At 35.6% G+C, this 20776-nt stretch overlaps 1 protein-coding gene across 1 annotated transcript; it reads left to right on the top strand.

Moving 5' to 3' along the window:
- The first annotated feature begins 2163 nt into the window (after positions 1 to 2163).
- Positions 2164 to 19080, top strand: LOC125057296 (cuticle protein 3-like). Its single transcript, XM_047660908.1, has 4 exons — positions 2164 to 2268; positions 15095 to 15410; positions 16808 to 17011; positions 18997 to 19080. Exons 1-4 carry the CDS (start codon positions 2260 to 2262, stop codon positions 19044 to 19046), a joined length of 579 nt encoding a protein of 192 aa, XP_047516864.1. The 5' UTR covers positions 2164 to 2259; the 3' UTR covers positions 19047 to 19080.
- Positions 19081 to 20776: the final 1696 nt, after the last annotated feature.

The raw sequence follows: 20776 nt of genomic DNA, 5'->3' as shown, positions 1-20776 counted from the left end.
GTCTGGGATAGCCAATTATGTGTAATTGGTATTTAAACTAAATAAGTAATTATATTAGGCTCTCCTTAGATACAGAGCCGCCAGTGCAGGGCGAATGGAAAATGGAGGAGGCCTACGTCCAGAAATGGACCAAATAAAGAGATTGATGATGATGATTAAGCTCTCCTTAAATCTAACTGTTGATTACAATCCCACTATGGGTGTCTTTTTGTTTTGTTTACTAACCCATACTAACACCGAATTGTTACTAACTCTAACTAAAACTACATATAATCACAAATAATGACAATGTAGTTAAATGTTAAACGAAATAACTTATTGTGTATTAAAAGACATCGCTCCTTGCAGTACTCGAACAAACCTTATTTTGCTTAAGAAAAATCAAAAAAATACTAAATACCTAGTATTTTTATTTTATGTAAATTTTTTGCTATCATTCATATATTTTAGAAAAGATAGCTTGACATATATTCTAGATATAGTACTACATTGTGGTAAACATTTAAATTAAGAAAAACCGTCCTGTCTACTTGAACCTTTGTATTTGGAGTATTGAATTGGTGTTTTAAAGTCCAGTTTAGGCTGGGAATAAGTTCAATAAATATTTATTGAATTCTTTATGTGTTTTTTCCATATAAATACCATTTCATAGACATGAAAAAAAATGTATGTTAATAAAAATATTGCAGTACCTACACGCAGAAACGTCTATTAATATTATATAAAAAAGTTAAGTGCAAAGCTTTTACACCAACGGTAATGTGCCAATTACTAATCAGATGGTTTGGCTCATGTTCTGAAACTTGTCATTTTCCAATACACCTACTAAATATTAATATAAAAACAGCGTGAAGTAGTTATGCATGGTTGATGCAGAGTTGGCCTATTGGTTTCAGCATGAGATTCTCATCCCTAAAGTCGTAGATTCGAACCCCGGCTGTGCACCAATAGACTTTCCAAGAGCGCATTCAACACTCGCTCATATTTAATGGTGGCTGTACACACTCGGCGAGAGCCTCTCGCCGAGAGTCTCGACCGAGAGGACCGAGAGAAGAGCGCAGCCTGTACACACTCGTTACGTTATTTGTATTTAAAACACCGTTAATAATGGACGTGGAAACCGCTGCTGCTGTTTGTCTTTGTGCAATAAGCAACGCCTGATTGTATAGATGCATTAATCTTTCTTTTATGTCCACGGTACGTAGCCATGACTGAATCTCGCTTTTTCTTTAGTTCCTCAATTGGGATATCCATCGGCCGGCTTATTCGCATCCAAGCATCATGTAGAGATTGTTTATTTTTGTGTCCTACATCCTTCGGATTCCATAACAACGATTCCCTTTGGTAACACTCCAAAAACTCTAATTCGCGTTCTTTAGACCACATTGTGCGATACGTCCTGTCACAACCACAGTCATCGAGCAAGTGATTGAACGAGTGTGTACAGGTCGCTCTTGTTTTACTCGCGAGACCCTTTGACTCGTGCGCAAAAAAAACCGACAGGCGACCGAGAGAGGCGAGACCGACTGCGAGGAAGCGAGGCGAGACGAGAGCTCTACTGTACACTCTCGCCCTCGGCCTGTCTCGGGGTGTCTCGCCGAGTGTGTACAGCTACCATAAAATGTCGACGGTGTGTGTTAGGTACAGAAGGCGGATGACTTCTTATCTACTAAGGAAAATACATATTCACGAAACAGACATGTAACAGATGGTTGTAGCGCCTCTTGGTGGTTGGTGGTTTTTTTTAATAAGTCTAGTATTTCTAACGACTCTTGGATTAGCGGTAAAAATCCCTTCTCGGCATTTTTCGGCAATTATTTCTTCCAGGTCCAATTTTACCCTACATTTGCCATAAGATGGGATTACAAGCCCAGCTCAATCTATCTAAATCTAACATTACCAAATAGTATCTTTACTCATGACATACAAATCATGTAATAGTATTTAGTACTCTATACCATTTGCGCCACAGTTACAACGAATCAACAGAAGCAATCAATGTCTTCATTAAAGATTTCATTCAATGCATTAAATACTTTAATTGCTTTTAACCTCCAATGTCAATATTTTAAAACTATTACATTGGAATGTGAGCTTCTTAAACCCGTGTCCTTGCTCAATATGGAATTATAGTATCTATTTCAACGCGCATAAGATGAAGGGAATATCACGCGCATCTACGATTACTGCTTTAGTATAAATTGGCGGCAGATGAACACAGCGTTACATTTCTCTACAATCTTCCCTTGAAGAAGCATCATGAAATACGTTAGTAAAAGTTTATTCTAATTTGTGTTTGTTTTAAAGTGTTTTTGTGCTGTTTCAGTGTGTTAGGGCTAGTTGATCTGGTTCTTAGGGTAGGAAATTAAACACTCCAATGATGACTTGATTTACTATATTTCACACACTGACCCAAGCGAAAATGTATAAACACCAACTTGAACAAAGGAATTGCCTGTGCGCATGTGCTACAAGCTGTTTTATCCTTTAGTCCCCACTCTGACTCGACCTTCCCACTTCGGGCAGTTATTCGAGTCAATTCGTAACAATTCGTAAATAACCGAACGAGTCCAATGAGTAATTATTGCACATGCGCACTTGTAGCAAAAGAATATGTTTCATAAATTATTTAGAATATTATTAAATAAATAATAAAAGCTAACAGTCGGCCTTTCCTGACAATGTTTGCGTCTCGCAAAAAAAAGAAAAACAAAAACAATGCTTTGTAAATTACAACTCAAAACAGAAACAAAATTAATTCTATGTATCTTTTAACTTTCATTCTTGAATTACATCTCTTTAGTTAAATTGAACCTAAATTTAATTTATGTTTATTTATAATGGAATAAAAGATACAGGTATCACCTATTTCACGTCATTAAATATGTATCGGTAGAAATCCCTATTCATCGGCAAAGAAGACATGGGGTGTAGGCCGAGAGAAAAAGCCGGCGTAAAAAACTCTCGGTACTCTTTTAAAATATCAAGTCATCAATAATTAACAATAGTCTTATCATATCATATCTACTGTGACCTCTTCATATTCACAATAGTCTACTGTGACCTCTTTACATTCACAATAGTCTTACATAATATCTAAAATCTACTGTGACCTCTTCACATTCACAATAGTCTTATTACTTATATATCCAATCTACTGTGACCTCTTTACATTCACAATAGTCGGACACATCCAAATCTACTGTGACCTCTTTACATTCACAATAGTCTTACATACATACATAACTAAATCTTTTGAGATCTTTTTATGTTCACAATATAGTTTACATGACTAAATCTTTTGAGATCTCTTTATATTTACAATATATTTTACATTAAAGTTCACATCACTAAATGCATTGTGGTCTCTTTAAATTCACCATAAAGTTTACATAACTGAATCTGTTTTGTGATCTCTTTTTATTCACAATAAAGTTTACATAAATAAATCTGTTTTATCTCTTTACATTTAAAATAAAGTTAACATAACTAAATGCATTGTGATCTTTTTAAATTCACAATAAAGTTTACATAAGTAAATCTGTTTTATCTCTTTGCATTTAAAATAAAGTTTACGTAACTAAATGCATTGTGATATTAGATTTAGTTATGTAAACTACCCATATTCACAATAAAGTTTATATAACTATATCTATTGTGATCTCTTAATATTCACAATATAGTTTACATAACTAAATCCTTTGAGATATCTTTATATTCACAATAAAGTCCTACATAACTGAAACTACTGTGATCTTTTAAGATCACAATAAAGTTTTACCAAACTAAGTCCATTATGATCTCTTTATATTCACAATAGTGAATTTATCATGTGAAATTGATATTCGTATATGTTTTAATTGTACTTTATAATTTATATATTTTTTGTAAAACTTATGTTTACATCAATTGTCACACATTTAAGATGCAAGACTTTGCAAAATAATTAGCAGATTCAGTACTGTGTGCGATGTCGCAAGCTTATTAACTAAATAAATAAATAAATATTCTAGTCTATGTCAATTATACGAATAAATAGTGCGTAAGTACAAGGTACACATGTCAAAAGTGAAACTTCTTTGTAGATTAATTATTGAGTAATTAAGCTGACCAAATCCCATAATTTAATTTTCCCAGTCTTTCTATATTATTAAATGATACCAAGGCTAATTAAAAACCAGAGCTAAAATTAGTTAAATTAGTTCAATAATATAAGAAATTACTATCATAATTGCTAACTAATGTCCACATTTTGTAAAATAGCCAACTGGGTCTTAGCAAAAGGTCCAAACCAACAAAAAAAAAATGGTAATTTTTTCCCATAATAAAATAATAATGATATTGATATGTATTAAAAACACCATCGGTGTTCAAGTCTCAATCGCTCTCTCCCTCTTTTCTTTGACAAAAACGCTGCAGATTTTCGTGCAGACTTCAGAAAAAATACTTATCGAAAGCACAACAAATACTTGAACTATTACTACTACAACCCTACTTCTTTAGAGTATTATTTTTCATCAACATATTTCAACGCACTCAAAACTTACTTATTATATTAAGCCATCACTTTTATTAGGATACTATCACTTCTGGAGATGAATTAAATGTGAAATTACTTTATCAAATAATTTGACATTACTTTGTCAAATACAACCTCATTGGTAACCGATCAAGATGATACAATAATTTTCTTACATTATTAAATTTCATTACAACATTTAATCAATTCTGTCTTAAGATATTCTATCATCAGACATAATGAAAGTATTTCATATCCATTATTAAGACCAATAACAAAATAAAATAAAAAAAAACTAACCAAGTATTGATTGGTTTGTAGGGAATACATAATATGTTAAAAGGTCATATGTAATTTTGAATTTCTAAGCACATAGCCACAGTACACAAAAAGAACAACAGCCTTAGCAAGCAAGTTAAATTGTCGACATGACGTGACATCGAAGTTTCAGATTTGTTAATGAAATTGAGACTTATGTCTGTTTGATGCTGTATCAAAAAGCAACCCTTTGTAATATACCCAAAGTGAATTACCGCAAAAGAAATGTCAGAAAGACTAGGCTCTGCAGTATGTTAACATTCAGCAGAGTCTTACTCATTTGAAGTAAATCAAACTTCTTTATCAGCAATGCCAACTTTGAATGCTCCCATTTAACATGGTGCATGTAAAATTGACTACGGGAGGATTACTAATTCCTCCTTAAAACCTAAACTTGCGAATGCTTGCTTCTTATATATTTTAAATCTCTAAGCAGCAAAAAAAATATAATAATATTAATACCTCATAATATACAGTCTTACTGTGTCGTTGTCCTATAGAGTCATCTTACCAGGTCATCTTTTTCATCTTTGCTACCCTTGCTCTCACTTAAAACCAGAAATACCATCAGCTTTCTAATAGTACCCTGATGCGAGGCCCTGTGTAATACAACACCCATGACTGAAATATTATCCAATTGATTATTATCGATTCGCGGTAGAGGGCTCGTTTGTTGTTCTCATGTTAAGATCTAGAAAAATCAAAGCAAAATCAATTCTATTTTAACGGGCAAAATGCACAGCCTAGGACAGTGCACAAATTACCAGTCCTTCAGTTCTGGTTTTTTATTTTTCCGTTCCCAGTTTGATACTCTGTAAGGCCGTATTACGGGTAATATAATTGTCGCTTAGCTTTATCTTAATTCCTGTACAAGTTTTAAAACCAATCCCTAAAAATTATTTGAAGAATCCCTCAACAAATAAGTATCTATAGTTTCATTCCATTTCCTTATTAACGTTAATCATTAATATATTAACAAATTAACGACTATTCAACAGTAATAGCGCTTTTACTGTTATCATTCTTATTAAATTCATTTCACCATGTCAAAGCGCCAAATGGCGCCAATGTCGGCTGCCATTATCACAATATCGCATTAAGCAATCAACATCAAATTCATAACTATTAATACCTGCGGTATAAACGAAAGGTAGAGGTAAGAAAAAAATAGACCGAAGCATTTTATTACTACTTCAATACCTATGAAACTGAAAAACAATCAATGTTAAACTCATCATTTGATACTCAAAACATTTTCGTTTCCTCTTGAGATTCTAGACATCAAATTTGTTCTGAATCTTTCTTTGAAGTAACGCTACGTTTGTCCAATCGATTTTAAGAAATATCTTCTATGTTTGGACTAACGATCTACTAATTGTCTCGCCACGGACTTAAATTTGTAGCCTTTTCGTGAGATATACGTAAACTATCATTTAGACCGTACACCGATATTATTTTGCGTCACCTTACTTTGTAGTGGCAACGCCTGCGTAGCCACTCGATCTGCTGCAGCTTCGTGGTAAGTTTAACTTACGACTGCCCTATAGCCTGCACCTACTGCATTGGAAAGCAAGCTGCTTTAGTCTCACCAATGAAACAACCATAAGGTTCGACTTCTATATGCCTCGTCCCTAAAACGACTTCGTAACTCAGGACTAAAACCCTGGATTCTTATTGGGTCTAGTCATACTGGAAACAATCGTTACACAAAAGAAAAACATTGTACATTATTACTCCAGCCATCTTAATCTATAAGGATTGGCGTCGATTCTAAGTAACAAAGACACTCTATAAAATCAAATAATTTTTTTATTAATACATATATTTAAGATAGTTTAGAATATTATTCAACGTAGTAATAAAAAAAAAATATTGTTTGTATTGATTATATATATAAAACATTTAAGCTTTAATTACCAATAAAATATACTTCAAACAATACGTTTCAATTGAATTTTCGTATAACAAAGTCATAATATGATATTAAACTAACCTTCTACGATAAATGGCGAAAATTATTGTAAAATTTATTACTTTTGTAAATACCTTAATATTAAACTAACTGAACTTCTAAAAATGAATAATTATTTTAAAGTATAAATTATATATGTAAAAACCTTATTATAATAACAGTCACTAAATAATTTCTAAAAATGGTATAAAATATATATAAAAAAAAAAAATTGAAATAATTAGTTCTGTAAAAATATTATAATATTAAACAGACTTGAAACTTCTAAAAATAATAAATTAATTAAATGTAACTTATTATAATATTCAACTTGCTAAATAATTTCAAAAATGGTAAAACATTTATAATAAAGTAGTCTGTAAAAATAAAACTTTATTAAAATATTCAACTCACCAAAGAACCTCTAAAAAAAAATGGTAAAATTATTATTATAAAAAATAAATTAGTTCTGTAAGAAACTTATTATAGTATTAAATCGGCTTGGAACTTCTAAAAATAATAAGTTAATTAAATGTATCTTATTATAATATTCAAGTTGCCTAATAATTTCAAAAATGGTAAAACATTTATAATAAAGTAGTCTGTAAAAATAAAACTTTATTAAAATATTCAACTCACCAAAGAACCTCTAAAAAAAATGGTAAAATTAAAATAAATTAGTTCTGTAAGAAACTTATTATAATATTAAATCAGCTTGGAACATCTAAAAATAATAAATTAATTAAATGTATCTTATTTTAATATTCAAGTTGCCTAATAATTAAAAAAAAAAAATGGTAAAACATTTATAATAAAGTAGTCTGTAAAAATAAAACTTTATTAAAATATTCAACTCACCAAGTAACCTCTAAAAAAAAAATTGTTAAAATATGAGACAAAATTAAACTAATTACTTGTGTAATCTGTCGTAAATCTTAATATATAAATTACGTGTCACGTTGTTTGTCCACTATCGACTCCTGACTACCGAACCGATATCAAATATTTTGCACACCGTGTGCAGTTTGATCTAACTTAAAAGATAGGATAGCTTACATTTCAATTTATATTATTTTATTGCAAAATATTTGTTTATTATTGAACAGTCACAATTCTAACAGATGGCGCTGTGTTGAAAGTACCAACGTTTCACATAAGCTACAATTCAACGGCATAACAACCAATAAAGCATGGTGGTCCCCATGACTAGTGTTCTCCTACCGTCTCCCTTGAATAGTTTACTACTATGTAATATAAGAAAAACCTTAGCCACAGCAACGCGCTTGGCCGGTCTGCTAGTATCTTATAATAATGATTCAATTTATTTCAACTAAACCGACGGTAAGTATTATAAAAATATGTAATGTAACAGCTTTAAAATAAATAACGTTATATGTTTTACAGGACAGGTTCGGTGGCCGTCGATGCATAACTCATAGCAAAATCCCGAGTACATACCTCGCCATAATGTCTCCCTACCAGAACGTTTCTTAAACACGCACTAAACACTCACTATAAAATTCTAATTAGTGGACGTAACTACATATTATCAATTATAATTATCAAAAACTATATATACATCTAACATAACTCGAGTAAATCTCAACAAAGACTAATAAAAACATATGAGGATCGGCCGAGTAAAAATATTTGGGATCACCCTCATCAAATATTATAAAATTATGTATTTCGAACACTCGTATAGGATTCATTTTCTTCCATTTATGTTAGGTAGGTATGAAGGACTTCAGCTGGGAAGTTTTGATTTTCATCGATATAAGACGACAAGACAGGGCCGACGGGTTATAGTTGGTAAAAAATTTAGATAACCTAAAACAGCACAGTCCCACACTTCCTACGCAATAGCACAGTCTTCCGTTAGTAAAAATACAAAACTTCATAATCGTAAGCTAGGTTTCATAACAAATGTAACTAATTTACCTTCAAAGGTGTAATAAAAATAATAAAAAAAAAAAAGTACCTACATCTTTAGGTTACAAAATGTAGAAAGGAAAAAAAAAATCGCATACCTCGTGGGCGTTAATCCTTTACACCAAGGATATGATATACCATATCAGTTTACCTCGATGGCATCCCGCTCTTCTGATTTGTTAGGGCTAGTTGATCTGGTTCTTAGGGTAGGAAATTAAACACTCCAATGATGACTTGATTTACTATATTTCACACACTGACCCAAGCGAAAATGTATAAACACCAACTTGAACAAAGGAATTGCCTGTGCGCATGTGCTACAAGCTGTTTTATCCTTTAGTCCCCACTCTGACTCGACCTTCCCACTTCGGGCAGTTATTCGAGTCAATTCGTAACAATTCGTAAATAACCGAACGAGTCCAATGAGTAATTATTGCACATGCGCACTTGTAGCAAAAGAATATGTTTCATAAATTATTTAGAATATTATTAAATAAATAATAAAAGCTAACAAGTGGTTATAATTGTGTTTTACCGCGGTTTGATTGTCACCAAAGACTTTTCTTTTTTCTTTTTTATCCGAGGTGGTAATTGCGTATGCCCCCGAAAGTTGCAGGGGACTCTCCCACACTAGAATCTCTGCTATTCAGAGACTGGTGAGCAATACCCACTAAAACCACCACGGGTAGTTCCAAGGGCGCGTTACAGAGGCTCCGGGTCCCCTCTCGCATTCTACCGGGGCCTCAACGGCACCATATAAAGCCCTAGGTTCAATAACTGATTATCAGATCCTTGAAGGTTCCTTATAAGTATAATTTCTTAAATGTACGCGTGGTTTTTTGCTCAAAACAACAATTTGATTATGTTTTATAAAGGAATATAATCGGACCATTCAGTGAAACATATATAAGAAAACAATAAAATGTTTTGCCTGTGTCAGTAAAAAGCTTAATTGAACTCGATTTAGTGGTTGGCTTGTTACATTTTAGTATAATATCTAGAACTTTTGTATCTAACGTTGTATATCATGTAGATAAGTATTAGGCAAAAAAATGTTAACAAAAACAGTAAAATTTAGCAAATATCACAGGAAATAGATCAATGCAGTGATAAAAAAATTCTACATAGCAAACTCCTCTCGTAAAAAAATGTATATACATACACATAGTTAAATGTCGGTTGTAGGAAAGCAGCTAATAATTTCTGATACCGAGTATCAGCAGGTTGCATCTGTCAGCCCATATTGCAGCTGCATCACGAAATCAACCTTCACAAATGGCGCGACATTAAATTGTTTTCTTAATATTTTTCTAAGACAAAATGTGTGACAGATCAAGGATTTAAAGTGGCTGATCACAAATTTTATCGAGAGTCAGAAAAAACTGTTTATATTTATTTACAGTTTTGTTGTGTGATAGGTCTATAGTGTTCGTGTTGTCGTATAACACTATATAAATAATAGAACTTGTGTGATCTCAAAGATGTATATATTTTTCGTAAAAATAAACCGCGGCGTCGGCAGCGAGTTGTACGTGTGTCGCTTAAGAAATCTTGGGCCGTACTGGTGGCGGAGCGCGCTGTGGAATGCGCGTGCCTCGCCCCCCGTCTGCCGCGGAGAACAATAGACACGGTCTATACGTAAAAGTTGGTAAGTGCATTTTTTGTAATTTAATATATAATTTATTTTGGTAATTTTATTTCACCAATGACGACGAGGACGCCACATCACTCCCCTGCCGAGACCGTTTCACGGTCGATAGTAGTCCGGAAACTTAACTACTCTTCCACTTCTAGTCTTTTTTTCAGGTGGCGGTGCATCGTGATTGGTGTGGAGCGGCAGTGCGGTCAACGGTGGACGAATGGTCGTGTCGTATTCTCTGTTTTCTTTCGTAAGGTAAGCTGGTTTTATTCTGTCTATTGTTACTGTAACTTCTTTGCCTTTTATGTCTAATGAAAATGTTTTTGTATTTCTTTTCAGAACTTTATATGGGCCGGTATATGGTGATTCAAGCGATCGTTTTGCGGGACCACGGCGAAGAAAAACAAACTGTGCAGTATGTATGTCATTCGGCAAATAGAATGTTTTACTGTTGTGGTTTGATGCAGGAGTTGGGGTTAATGCTGCCATATGATTTCTCAAGCGAGCTGTATAGTCTGCTGGATTTAGGTTCTGGTCAAGCGAAGTTGAGAAAAATTGTCCCGGTAGTCGTAGTGGTTCTCCATATACTAGCTCGGCGGCTGATGCCTGCAGATCTTCTTTCCAGGCAGCTCTTATTCCTAGTAGCACTAGGGGAAGTGTTTCAGTCCACTGTGGGTTGTTGTGACAGATGATGGCTGCTTTTAGTTGGCGATGTAATCTCTCCACCATTCCATTGCATTGCGGATGGTATGAGGTGGTGGGACGATGTTCTGCGCCGATCAGGTTGGTGATGCTTTGGAAAAGTTGTGATTGAAATTGTAAGCCTCTGTCTGTTGTTACAGTTTGTGGACATCCATGACGAGATACCCAGTTGGTAATGAACGCGGAAGCACAAGTTTCTGCTGTAATATCCGCTAGTGGATAGCCATCAGGCCAACGTGTGAAGCGGTCTATTGCTGTCAGGCAGTATCTAAAGCCATTAGAGTATGGTAATGGGCCTATAATGTCCAGGTGTACGTGGGCGAAACGTTCTGATGGTACTGGAAAGGTTGTAAATGGTGCGTTCGTATGTCTGTTGACTTTACTTCGTTGGCAGTCTACACATTCCTTTGCCCAAATTTTGCAATCGCGTCTTACTCCGGGCCACACAAATCTTTGAGCTACCATTTTAGCAGTGGTAGGGCCGCTGGGATGGCTGAGTTGATGAATGGTTTCAAAAACGCGTTTGCGATAGGCAGGTGTTATGTATGGTCTAGGCGATTTGGTAGAAAAATCGCAGTACAACTGGTTTTCAGCGATCTGCTTCAGTTGTAGTGCTGTGTTTTTGGTAAGCAAAGCTTGCAATTCAGGGTCTTGAGCCTGATCTCTTGCAAGTGCGTCGTAGTTTATGGTGACAATCTCTTCTACACGTGATAGGGCGTCAGCGACGATGTTGTCTTTCCCGGGGATGTATTTTAGATCGGTGGTGAATTGAGATATATAGTCAAGATAACGGAATTGTCTTGGAGAGCACTGGCTTCTGTTTGTTGTGAAGGCGTAGGTGATGGGCTTGTGGTCGGTGTAAATGCAAAAGTTTCTTGCTTCCAACATATATTTAAAGTGTTTGATACCTTCGTATATGGCCAGTAGCTCCCTATCGTATGGACTATATTTTTTTTGCGATGTCGTCAGTTTGCGAGAGAAAAATCCCAAGGGTTCCCAGTTGCCTTTTCGTTTTTGTTGCAGGACAGCGCCGATGGAGTCGTCTGAAGCATCTGTGAATAAGGCTAGATCCAGGTTGATTTCAGGGTGGACAAGAAGAGTGGCTTGAGATAGGCTGCGCTTGCACTCATTGAAAGCTGTGACAAGGTTAGTCATATCGATAGGTGCATTTCCTTTGATGTTACCTGTTAGGGCATCGTTCAGAGGAGCCTGTATCTTTGCTGCATCAGGGATGAATTTCCGGTAGTAGTTTATCATTCCCAGGAACCGTCGGAGTTGTTTTGCTGTTTTCGGCTGTGGGTAGTTGGTAATTGCTTCCACTTTCTCTTTGAGGGGGCGTATGCCTTCAGTCGAGACGCTGTAGCCGAGGAAAGTTACTTCGTTAATGCCGAATATGGACTTAGAAGTGTTTATTAAGATACCATACTGGTTAAGTCGTTCGAAGACAGTTTTAAGGTGCTGAAGATGGAGTTCTCTGGTCTTCGAGAATACTAGGATGTCGTCAATATACCCATATGTAAATTCCAGGCCTTGAAGAACTTCATCGATGAATCTTTGGAAGGTTTGAGCAGCGTTTCTTAAACCAAAGGTCATATACGGAAATTCGAACAGTCCGAATGGTGTCGTTATGGCTGTTTTAGGTATGTCCTCATTCGCGACAGGTATCTGATTGTAGGCCTTAATCAGGTCAATCTTTGAAAATATTTTAGCTCCAGACAGCTGGTAAACAAAGTCATTAATCTGTCTTATTGGATATCGATCAGGGATGGTTCTGGCATTAAGTGCTCTATAGTCGCCGCATGGTCTCCAACCGTCGTCCTTCTTTTTGGCTAAATGTAAGGGAGACGACCATGGGCTCTCTGATCTACGAGCTGTTCCATTTGCGTACATCTCTTCAAACTCTTTTTTCGCAATAAGCAGTCTATCTGGGGCTAAACGTCTGGGACGAGCTGCGACTGGTGGACCAGGGGTAGTACGTATATGATGCTTCGTTTCGTGCTTGGTTTCTTTTGGCTTTCCAGTAGGTTTCGTTACATCTGGGTAGTTGCGAAGTAAGTCATGGAAGTCGGAGTTTCCAGCAACTGTTTTGATGGTCACCGTTTCCACAGAAATGTTGGCGCAGCGTGGCGCGTTGACGGACAAACTTGTGAGGCCGTCGATGAGGCGGTGACGACGACAGTCCACTAATAGGTTGTAGTGGCCCAAGAAGTCAACACCAATGATGGGTCGTGTGACGTCCGCAACTACGAATCTCCAGGTGAAGTCCCGGCGAAGTCCGAGGTCCAGGTGTAAGGATATGTAGCCATACGTAGCTATGATAGTGTTGTTGGCAGCGTATAACTCATATTTAGTTTTATGACGCTGGTCTCTGGTCGCCGACTTAGGAAAAACGCAAACGTCAGATCCCGTGTCTATCAAGTACTTCAGTTTAGTTTTCTTTTCGACGATGAAGAGGCGGTCATTAGGAGTATGCGTAAGGCAGTCGTTAGCCGCCACTACAGGCTGCCGTTCGCGTTTAAAGTCTTGTAGGAACAGGGTGTGAGACATTTTATGGCGTTTTCACCGAATTTTCTGTGGTAGTAACACACGCTATTCATTTTGTTTTCCTTCCATCTTTGGGTGGAGCGTGAGTGAGATCTTGATCTGTTATACCTACGTTGTGGTGATCTGCTTGATCGGCTATTATGCATGCTCAGGGAAGCAACTTGCTTGGTTAATTCGTTAACTTGCCTGGCCAAGCTTTCTAAGGCGGTGAGGTAGTGGTCTGGAGGATTTCCAGCATGTTGGTTAGCTGAGGACGATGTAGCGGCGTAAACATTTGGTGGGGTTGGGGCTGCGATGGCTATAATTTTGTCAGCCAACTCTGCAAGTTTCTCTAGCGGCATATCCATATGCGATGCAATGATAGGTTGAATGTTATTGGGTAACCTATTGTGCCATGCTGATCTAATAAATTCGTCTGGTACCTGTGGTCCGGCCAAATGTTGCAGGTGACGAAGAAATTGTGAAGGCTTTCTAGTGCCGAGTTCTTGATTGTCTAAAAATTGCCTGATTTCTTCTTCGCGCGGTTTACTTAATCGCCTTATTAGCTCCGCTTTGAGGGTTTGGTATTTGTTGTCTTTGGGAGGACTTTCTATAATATCCGCAACTTCAATAGCGAACTGTGGGTCCAGTTGGCTAGTCGCGTTATAAAATTTAGTCGTGTCTGACGTTATCCCCGCCAAACAAAATTGGCCTTCCAGTTGAGCAAACCAGAGTGCAGGTCTATTCGGTAAAAATGGTGGTATTTTAATTCCAACTTTGAAAATTTCATGTGCACCTTTTTCCATATTGTCCGTGTCGTCTTGCATGGCAAAAGTGCTAAGACCGCGTGGCGTGTAGTTTTTTCTTACTCTGATCACGTCGGGGGTCACCAATATAGTGTTCGTGTTGTCGTATAACACTATATAAATAATAGAACTTGTGTGATCTCAAAGATGTATATATTTTTCGTAAAAATAAACCGCGGCGTCGGCAGCGAGTTGTACGTGTGTCGCTTAAGAAATCTTGGGCCGTACTGGTGGCGGAGCGCGCTGTGGAATGCGCGTGCCTCGCCCCCCGTCTGCCGCGGAGAACAATAGACACGGTCTATACGTAAAAGTTGGTAAGTGCATTTTTTGTAATTTAATATATAATTTATTTTGGTAATTTTATTTCACCAATGACGACGAGGACGCCACAGGTCAATCGAGTGCCTTCTAGGGTTTATAAAATTATTATAGTGTGTTGATTTTTTTTTAAATATTTGGTATCCTTTTCGCGTTGCTCTCGCCGATTTAAGTTCAAACCCGTAACACCAAAAATAAACATAATTATGTACAATCGCTGATATTATGGGTGATTTGAGTAACATTTATTCACCAACAGAAGCAGATCTTCTGTACAAAACAAAATATTTTTTATAAAAGTTCTATCAGGATATAAAATCTTTTGAGCTAATTTGTCCTGGGACTTAGTAAATATTCAAAATTAAATATATATTATTAATTTTCAGGTCATCATTCTCACGTTCGCCTGCATGGCTGCGGCCGCAAAACTTGACACGGTATACTTGCCTCCAGATGTCGCGTCAGCAGATGGTGCGCTTGCTGGTCTCCAAGCGCCATTTGAAACGCGAGGTCAAACCCAAAACTACCCTAGCCAAGTCCAGAACTTCGCTCAGAATGCTCAAGCCCAAAGCTTCGCTCAGAATGTTCAAAGCCAAAATGCAGGAAGTCAGGCTGAAATTTTAAGATTTGAAAATGAAATGAATGAAGAAGGATTCCACTACGCATACGAAACCAGTGATGGAACGAAAGCTGAACAAAATGGTAAGTTCCAAAATAAAAATAAACGACTATTTTGTGGAACAGATACTAAAAGATAATCGAACATAATTTAAAAAAAAATATCGGTTTTCTGTAACGTCGGTTTACTGACGATAGTTGAACGTGACAACGTCACGAATCGCTCACTCAAGTAGGAGAGAGACAGATGTCGAACGCTGAAGAGCGCAGAGTCCGATTGTGCCTCTCTATCGCTTCGCGCTCTCGCTTGCACTTTAAGCCTTAAATGGAACGCCTCATAGCGAGGTAACGCCGCATGAGTCATGTTTTTTCGTGCGTGCAGCCGGCTCCATCGAATTATAAGACGTTGTCACGTCAATATATTTTGATGTTTCGCGTGCTTTATACAAAATACTAAATAGATCTTATATTCTAAATATATAGGCTACGTTCGATCTTCGTAACATATACCTTTTATCAAACCCACTACCAACTATTTTTTTTAAAATAAGATGTCAATTTTTCTTAAAAGACTTCTATATATCCAGCAGTACGCCTTTGAATTAACCTTTTCCATAACTAAATTTTAAGCGTTGAAATCCACTTTCAAAATATCACAATCAAAAAGCCGATATAAATCTCTAATAACATCTTAACAAATTTCAATACACCTTATTTACATTTCAACACGATTCTCTCAATAAATATACGTATTTATTGATTGCATAAAATTTGTCTCAATAAGAGCACTCCAAGGGGTTACGCTATGAACCACATGTCAATCAAACGGTAATTTAATATGACATAATGTTGTTGTGAGTTGCCTCTTTCGTCATGGTTACGTGGTGAAGTGATTTATTGGTGCATCTTCATTCTACGAAATGCCTTGTGCTTTTCTTTTTAAATTGTAGGGTTTACTTTTCATACTGGCTCTCCCCCTTATACATTCCATTTACACAATTTGACAGAAAGAGACGAAAGAGTATAGTTAAGAGTACAGTCTACATTAAGTTGTTTATGGAGAGGTTGTTCAATATTTAGCTTCACTCAGCTTTTTGATAATAATATCAAATCATTAATTTGCAAGAAAGTAGGTACATTTAGATCAATCAATTATAAAAATCCGCACTATTGTCTTATTCATTTTCATTAAGTCATATAATAAGAACAACACAATGTCATAATAATAAGTTAAGCGATAAAACGTGAGTTAAAACGGAAACTATCCACGAAGTAGTAATTAGCGCATTACCTCTGGTCTGAGGTCTTTAATTTGATATATGACGAAACAATATTGGTTCCGAGTTGATGACAGAATTATTATTTAAAAAAGATTCAATGTCGCTGACATACATATATCTGCCGGATGCCCAATGCTTGGAACTTCAAGCAAGAGGAAACTGACTTCTAAAATATTTTTACCAAACGCTGTGGTTTTTTAGGACGAGTCTTGCCAGGATCAACACCCGAAGAAGGCTCCATCCAGGTATCCGGCTCCTACTCCTACATCGGTGATGATGGTCAAACGTACTCTGTCTCATACATTGCTGATGAGAACGGCTTCCAACCCAGTGGGGACCATCTGCCAACACCACCACCGATTCCTGAAGCTATCTTGAAAAGCCTACAACTCACGGATCGCGAAGGTACTCAGTTAATATATGAAGCTTATAAGTCCTCTAACAATTATAGTTCCTTGCAACAATAGACGAAGAGATGGTACTCTTTCCAAAGTATGGCTATGAGGTACACCAAACAAATTTTAGAAATAAACAAAAATTTCAAAGAAATAATGCCGAACAAAACTTTTATAGACACCTTCCTAAAATTCGCTGTAAGAAATTTTTGAATCGTGGGGTTCAAGTGTACAGGCGCTAAAGAAGCGATTTGACGACTCATTGGTCTAGTGGTTAGTACCCCTGACTGCGAATCCATGGGCCCCGGGTTCGATCCCCGGCTGAGGCGAACATCGATGTGATGAGCATTTGGTGTTGTTCTTAGGTCTTGGGTGTTTAAATATGTATATATATACTTATACATATTTCCGTATATCCGTTGCCTAGTACCCATAACACAAGCTTCACCAGCTTAGCATGGTACTAGGTCAATTGATGTGAATTGTCTTAAAAAAAAAAAAAGATTTAAGTTGGCGTTTGGATAGTACTAGTGACTCCAGAGCTGGTGCTTTCCTCGCTCAACGAATAAGTATCGCAATGCAGCGAGGAAAAGCTGCCAGTATTAAATTTATTTTCATTTCCTATTTATCAATTTTTATATATTATTATTACTATTTAGGTTAAGAATATTTTAAACACTGTATATTTGTGCGTTGGAAATTAAAATTTAATTGCCTTTTAACGTCATACAAAAAGTTATCAGAAATAATAAGAACTTAAACAGTAGCAACAAAGGCTATTTAGCTAATAGTATATACATACGTTACCTAATACCTCCGACGACGATATAGCCAAATATAATACTTACATGAAAAAACATTTAAGAGCCCTTACTCCAACTCTCAAGTCAAAATACCGTTAATATTGTTTGATAGCTAAACAAAAATGCTTTTCAAAGTTAGGTTAGACTTTATATGGGATGTAAGTCGCACGTTCCTTAGTCCTTACATTTTACAGTACACGTTTCAAACACTTTACAGCAATCAGTAGTAGGATGGTGTGAGTTTTCTAAGACCTAAAGGGAGAATCCTTGACCAGTCTATCCTAGACTAGACTCGATGGCTTCGGGGCGAAGATCGAGAAGTTGTATATACCCTTAGGAGTATTACTTTGTGTGCGTTTTCAGGGTATAAGGACCATCACCACATCGTAGTGATTTGTAGGCGTATAATGATCCATATACTGCATAATCACTACATAGTATAAAACAAAGTCGCTTTCTCTGTCCCTATGTCCCTTTGTATGCTTAAATCTTTGAAACTACACAACGAATTTTGATGCGTTTTTTTAAATAGATAGAGTGATTCAAGAGGAAGGTTTATATGTATAATAACATCCATTAAATAGTGGAGAAGTACTGTTATTTTTGAGGTTTCTAATGTGATGTCGTAAATAATTACATTTTTTCCGCTTACATTGCAAACGCAGGCTGAACCCTACGAGTTTTATCAAAATAATGTACTAAGTATTGTACACATTGAAAAGGTCTACAGAAAAGTCCGTGATGGTATATGTCTATCTCTTATGGATAACCCACAATAACTTTTTTTTGTCATTTACTTTTTACGACAAATAATGGCTAATTTTCGAAGCGATTTTAACCAATACAGCATTAATCCTTAACCAATTAAATACCTTGAATACATTGTTCATTTAATATAGATCTATATGGCCCTTTACAGCATATGATTTAAATGAATATTTCGAAGATATTACAAATTTAAAAATTGCGGGATTCAGCGCGTCGGAGGCCGCGGTTCTCCCTATACTTTATAGCACTTTGAATTTAGTATCAGCATTGCATCCGTGCGAAGCCGGGGCGGGTCGCTAGTGATACATAATATAATGCATTCGTTTGTAAGCTTATCTGTTCTTGTATATAAATTCGTAATATACGTAATATTACTTGTTACTGGAACACCTTGAAATTAATAAGTGTTTATATATTTTCACAGGTAAATACAGCAGTCAAAAAAGCAGTTACGACGCGGATGCCGGCTACTAAATTAACTATCCTAGAACTGACTAAAATAGCTCATCCAAACAGGTTTAAAAATAAACATCACATTTGCGCTTCGATTATTTGCGAGTGTGTTTCCCACAGGCGTTTAATATAAACTTTTGTTTATGCTTGTCACAGAATTGATTTAATTTAATTTCTATATGTACCTGTGATCTTTTAATAGAACATAAACATTGACATACGTTATTTTTCATGTTTTCGTCATATTAAAGAAATAGTAACCATGGTAACCGACATGGTTTTCAGTCATGGTTAAATAATGGCATAAAATGTTAGATATACTTTTATTATAAGCTCCATGTTGTCTTTTATCTTTATTCTACGAAAGTTATGTAAATTATCTAAAAAATCCACCTAAGATTGTGTTTTTGTCTGGACTATGGCCAGTATGTTATACAATAAAGTGTAAATAATTTTTATATGTTTTATTTTTCCTTACGTTCGAATTTCAAATATGACGATAAGAAAAGTTCTAAAATCATATTATGATTTGTTCTACAACATTATGTTAAGGATATAATAAATTAATTTAATACAGGAAATACTAGCATCTAATGTATTAATTGTTTGAATATTTGAAGCATTTATTCAAACCGTTAATTTGTCAAAATACTGGTATGTTAAATGTTATAAAATATACAGAATTTATGAAATATTTACCCGTATATTAAATATATTTCATATATATTTTATATTAATACCTATTTTCCTTTTTCTTGGACACAAATAGAATTTTAAATTCAAAAGAAAAAAATATTTCAACAGTTCAAGTTGAATAATAACAGACTAGAAAGACAAGTCAACAACTGTCGGGTGAGCTAGAATATTAAAGGCATTGAACGCTATTTATTCACGGACACAAGTTTAGTATTAAGTCATTCAAGTATGACGTCAGGAATATATTCCTTGTAATATGTAGGCGGTAAAACTTTAATTAAAGTCTAGTATTGTAACGAATTCGCTATGCTCCGACTTCATCTATCATCATAACTCGTGACGAACTAAATAATATTAATTAATATAATATACGTTATGCTTTTAACGTTATGACTAACGTCCAGCGAGACTTCGCGCAGAATACTTTTTTTATATTATTTATATAACCCGTACAGTAGCATTAGGCACGCGATCAGGCAGATCTGTGGCCAGCTTATGCAGCAGGTGTCAAAGGAAAGGAAAGGAAAGGGGAGACCCTTTCCTAAAAAGGGAATTTATTTACTTAAAAGGCTTGGTGTCTCCCGCCGGGCCTCTATGGGCGAGTCGGATACCCTCGTTACCTCTTGTGCTATTTATGAGTGCTCTCATTTCATGGTGTTCTAGTCTTTTTCTTGTCTATTTCTTGTCTATTTCTTGTCTATTTCTTGTCTATTTTTTGTCTATTTCTTGTCTATGTCTTGTCTATTTCTTGTCTATTTCTTGTCTATTTCTTGTCGATGTCTTGTCTATTTCTTGTTTATTTCTTGTCTATTTCTTGTCTATTTCTTGTCTATTTCTTGTCTATTTCTTGTCTTTTTCTTGTCTTTTTCTTGTCTATTTCTTGTCTATTTCTTGTCTATTTCTTGTCTATTTCTTGTCTATTTCTTGTCTATTTCTTGTCTATTTCTTGTCTATTTCTTGTCTATTTCTTGTCTATTTCTTGTCTATTTCTTGTCTATTTCTTGTATATTTCTTGTCTATTCCTTGTCTCGGTCCCGTCATGCCACTCAGTCCAT

Source organism: Pieris napi, chromosome 16 (genome assembly GCF_905475465.1).
Source record: "Pieris napi chromosome 16, ilPieNapi1.2, whole genome shotgun sequence".
NCBI lineage: Eukaryota > Metazoa > Arthropoda > Insecta > Lepidoptera > Pieridae > Pieris > Pieris napi.
The sequence above is the reverse complement of the archived record's forward strand: the minus strand, read 5'-3'. Positions and strand labels throughout refer to the sequence as shown.

Coding starts and splice junctions, on each gene's coding strand:
- LOC125057296 (XM_047660908.1), top strand. Junction 15,411..16,807: donor AACGAAAGCTGAACAAAATG/GTAAGTTCCAAA, acceptor GTGGTTTTTTAG/GACGAGTCTTGCCAGGATCA. Junction 17,012..18,996: donor ACAACTCACGGATCGCGAAG/GTACTCAGTTAA, acceptor ATATTTTCACAG/GTAAATACAGCAGTCAAAAA.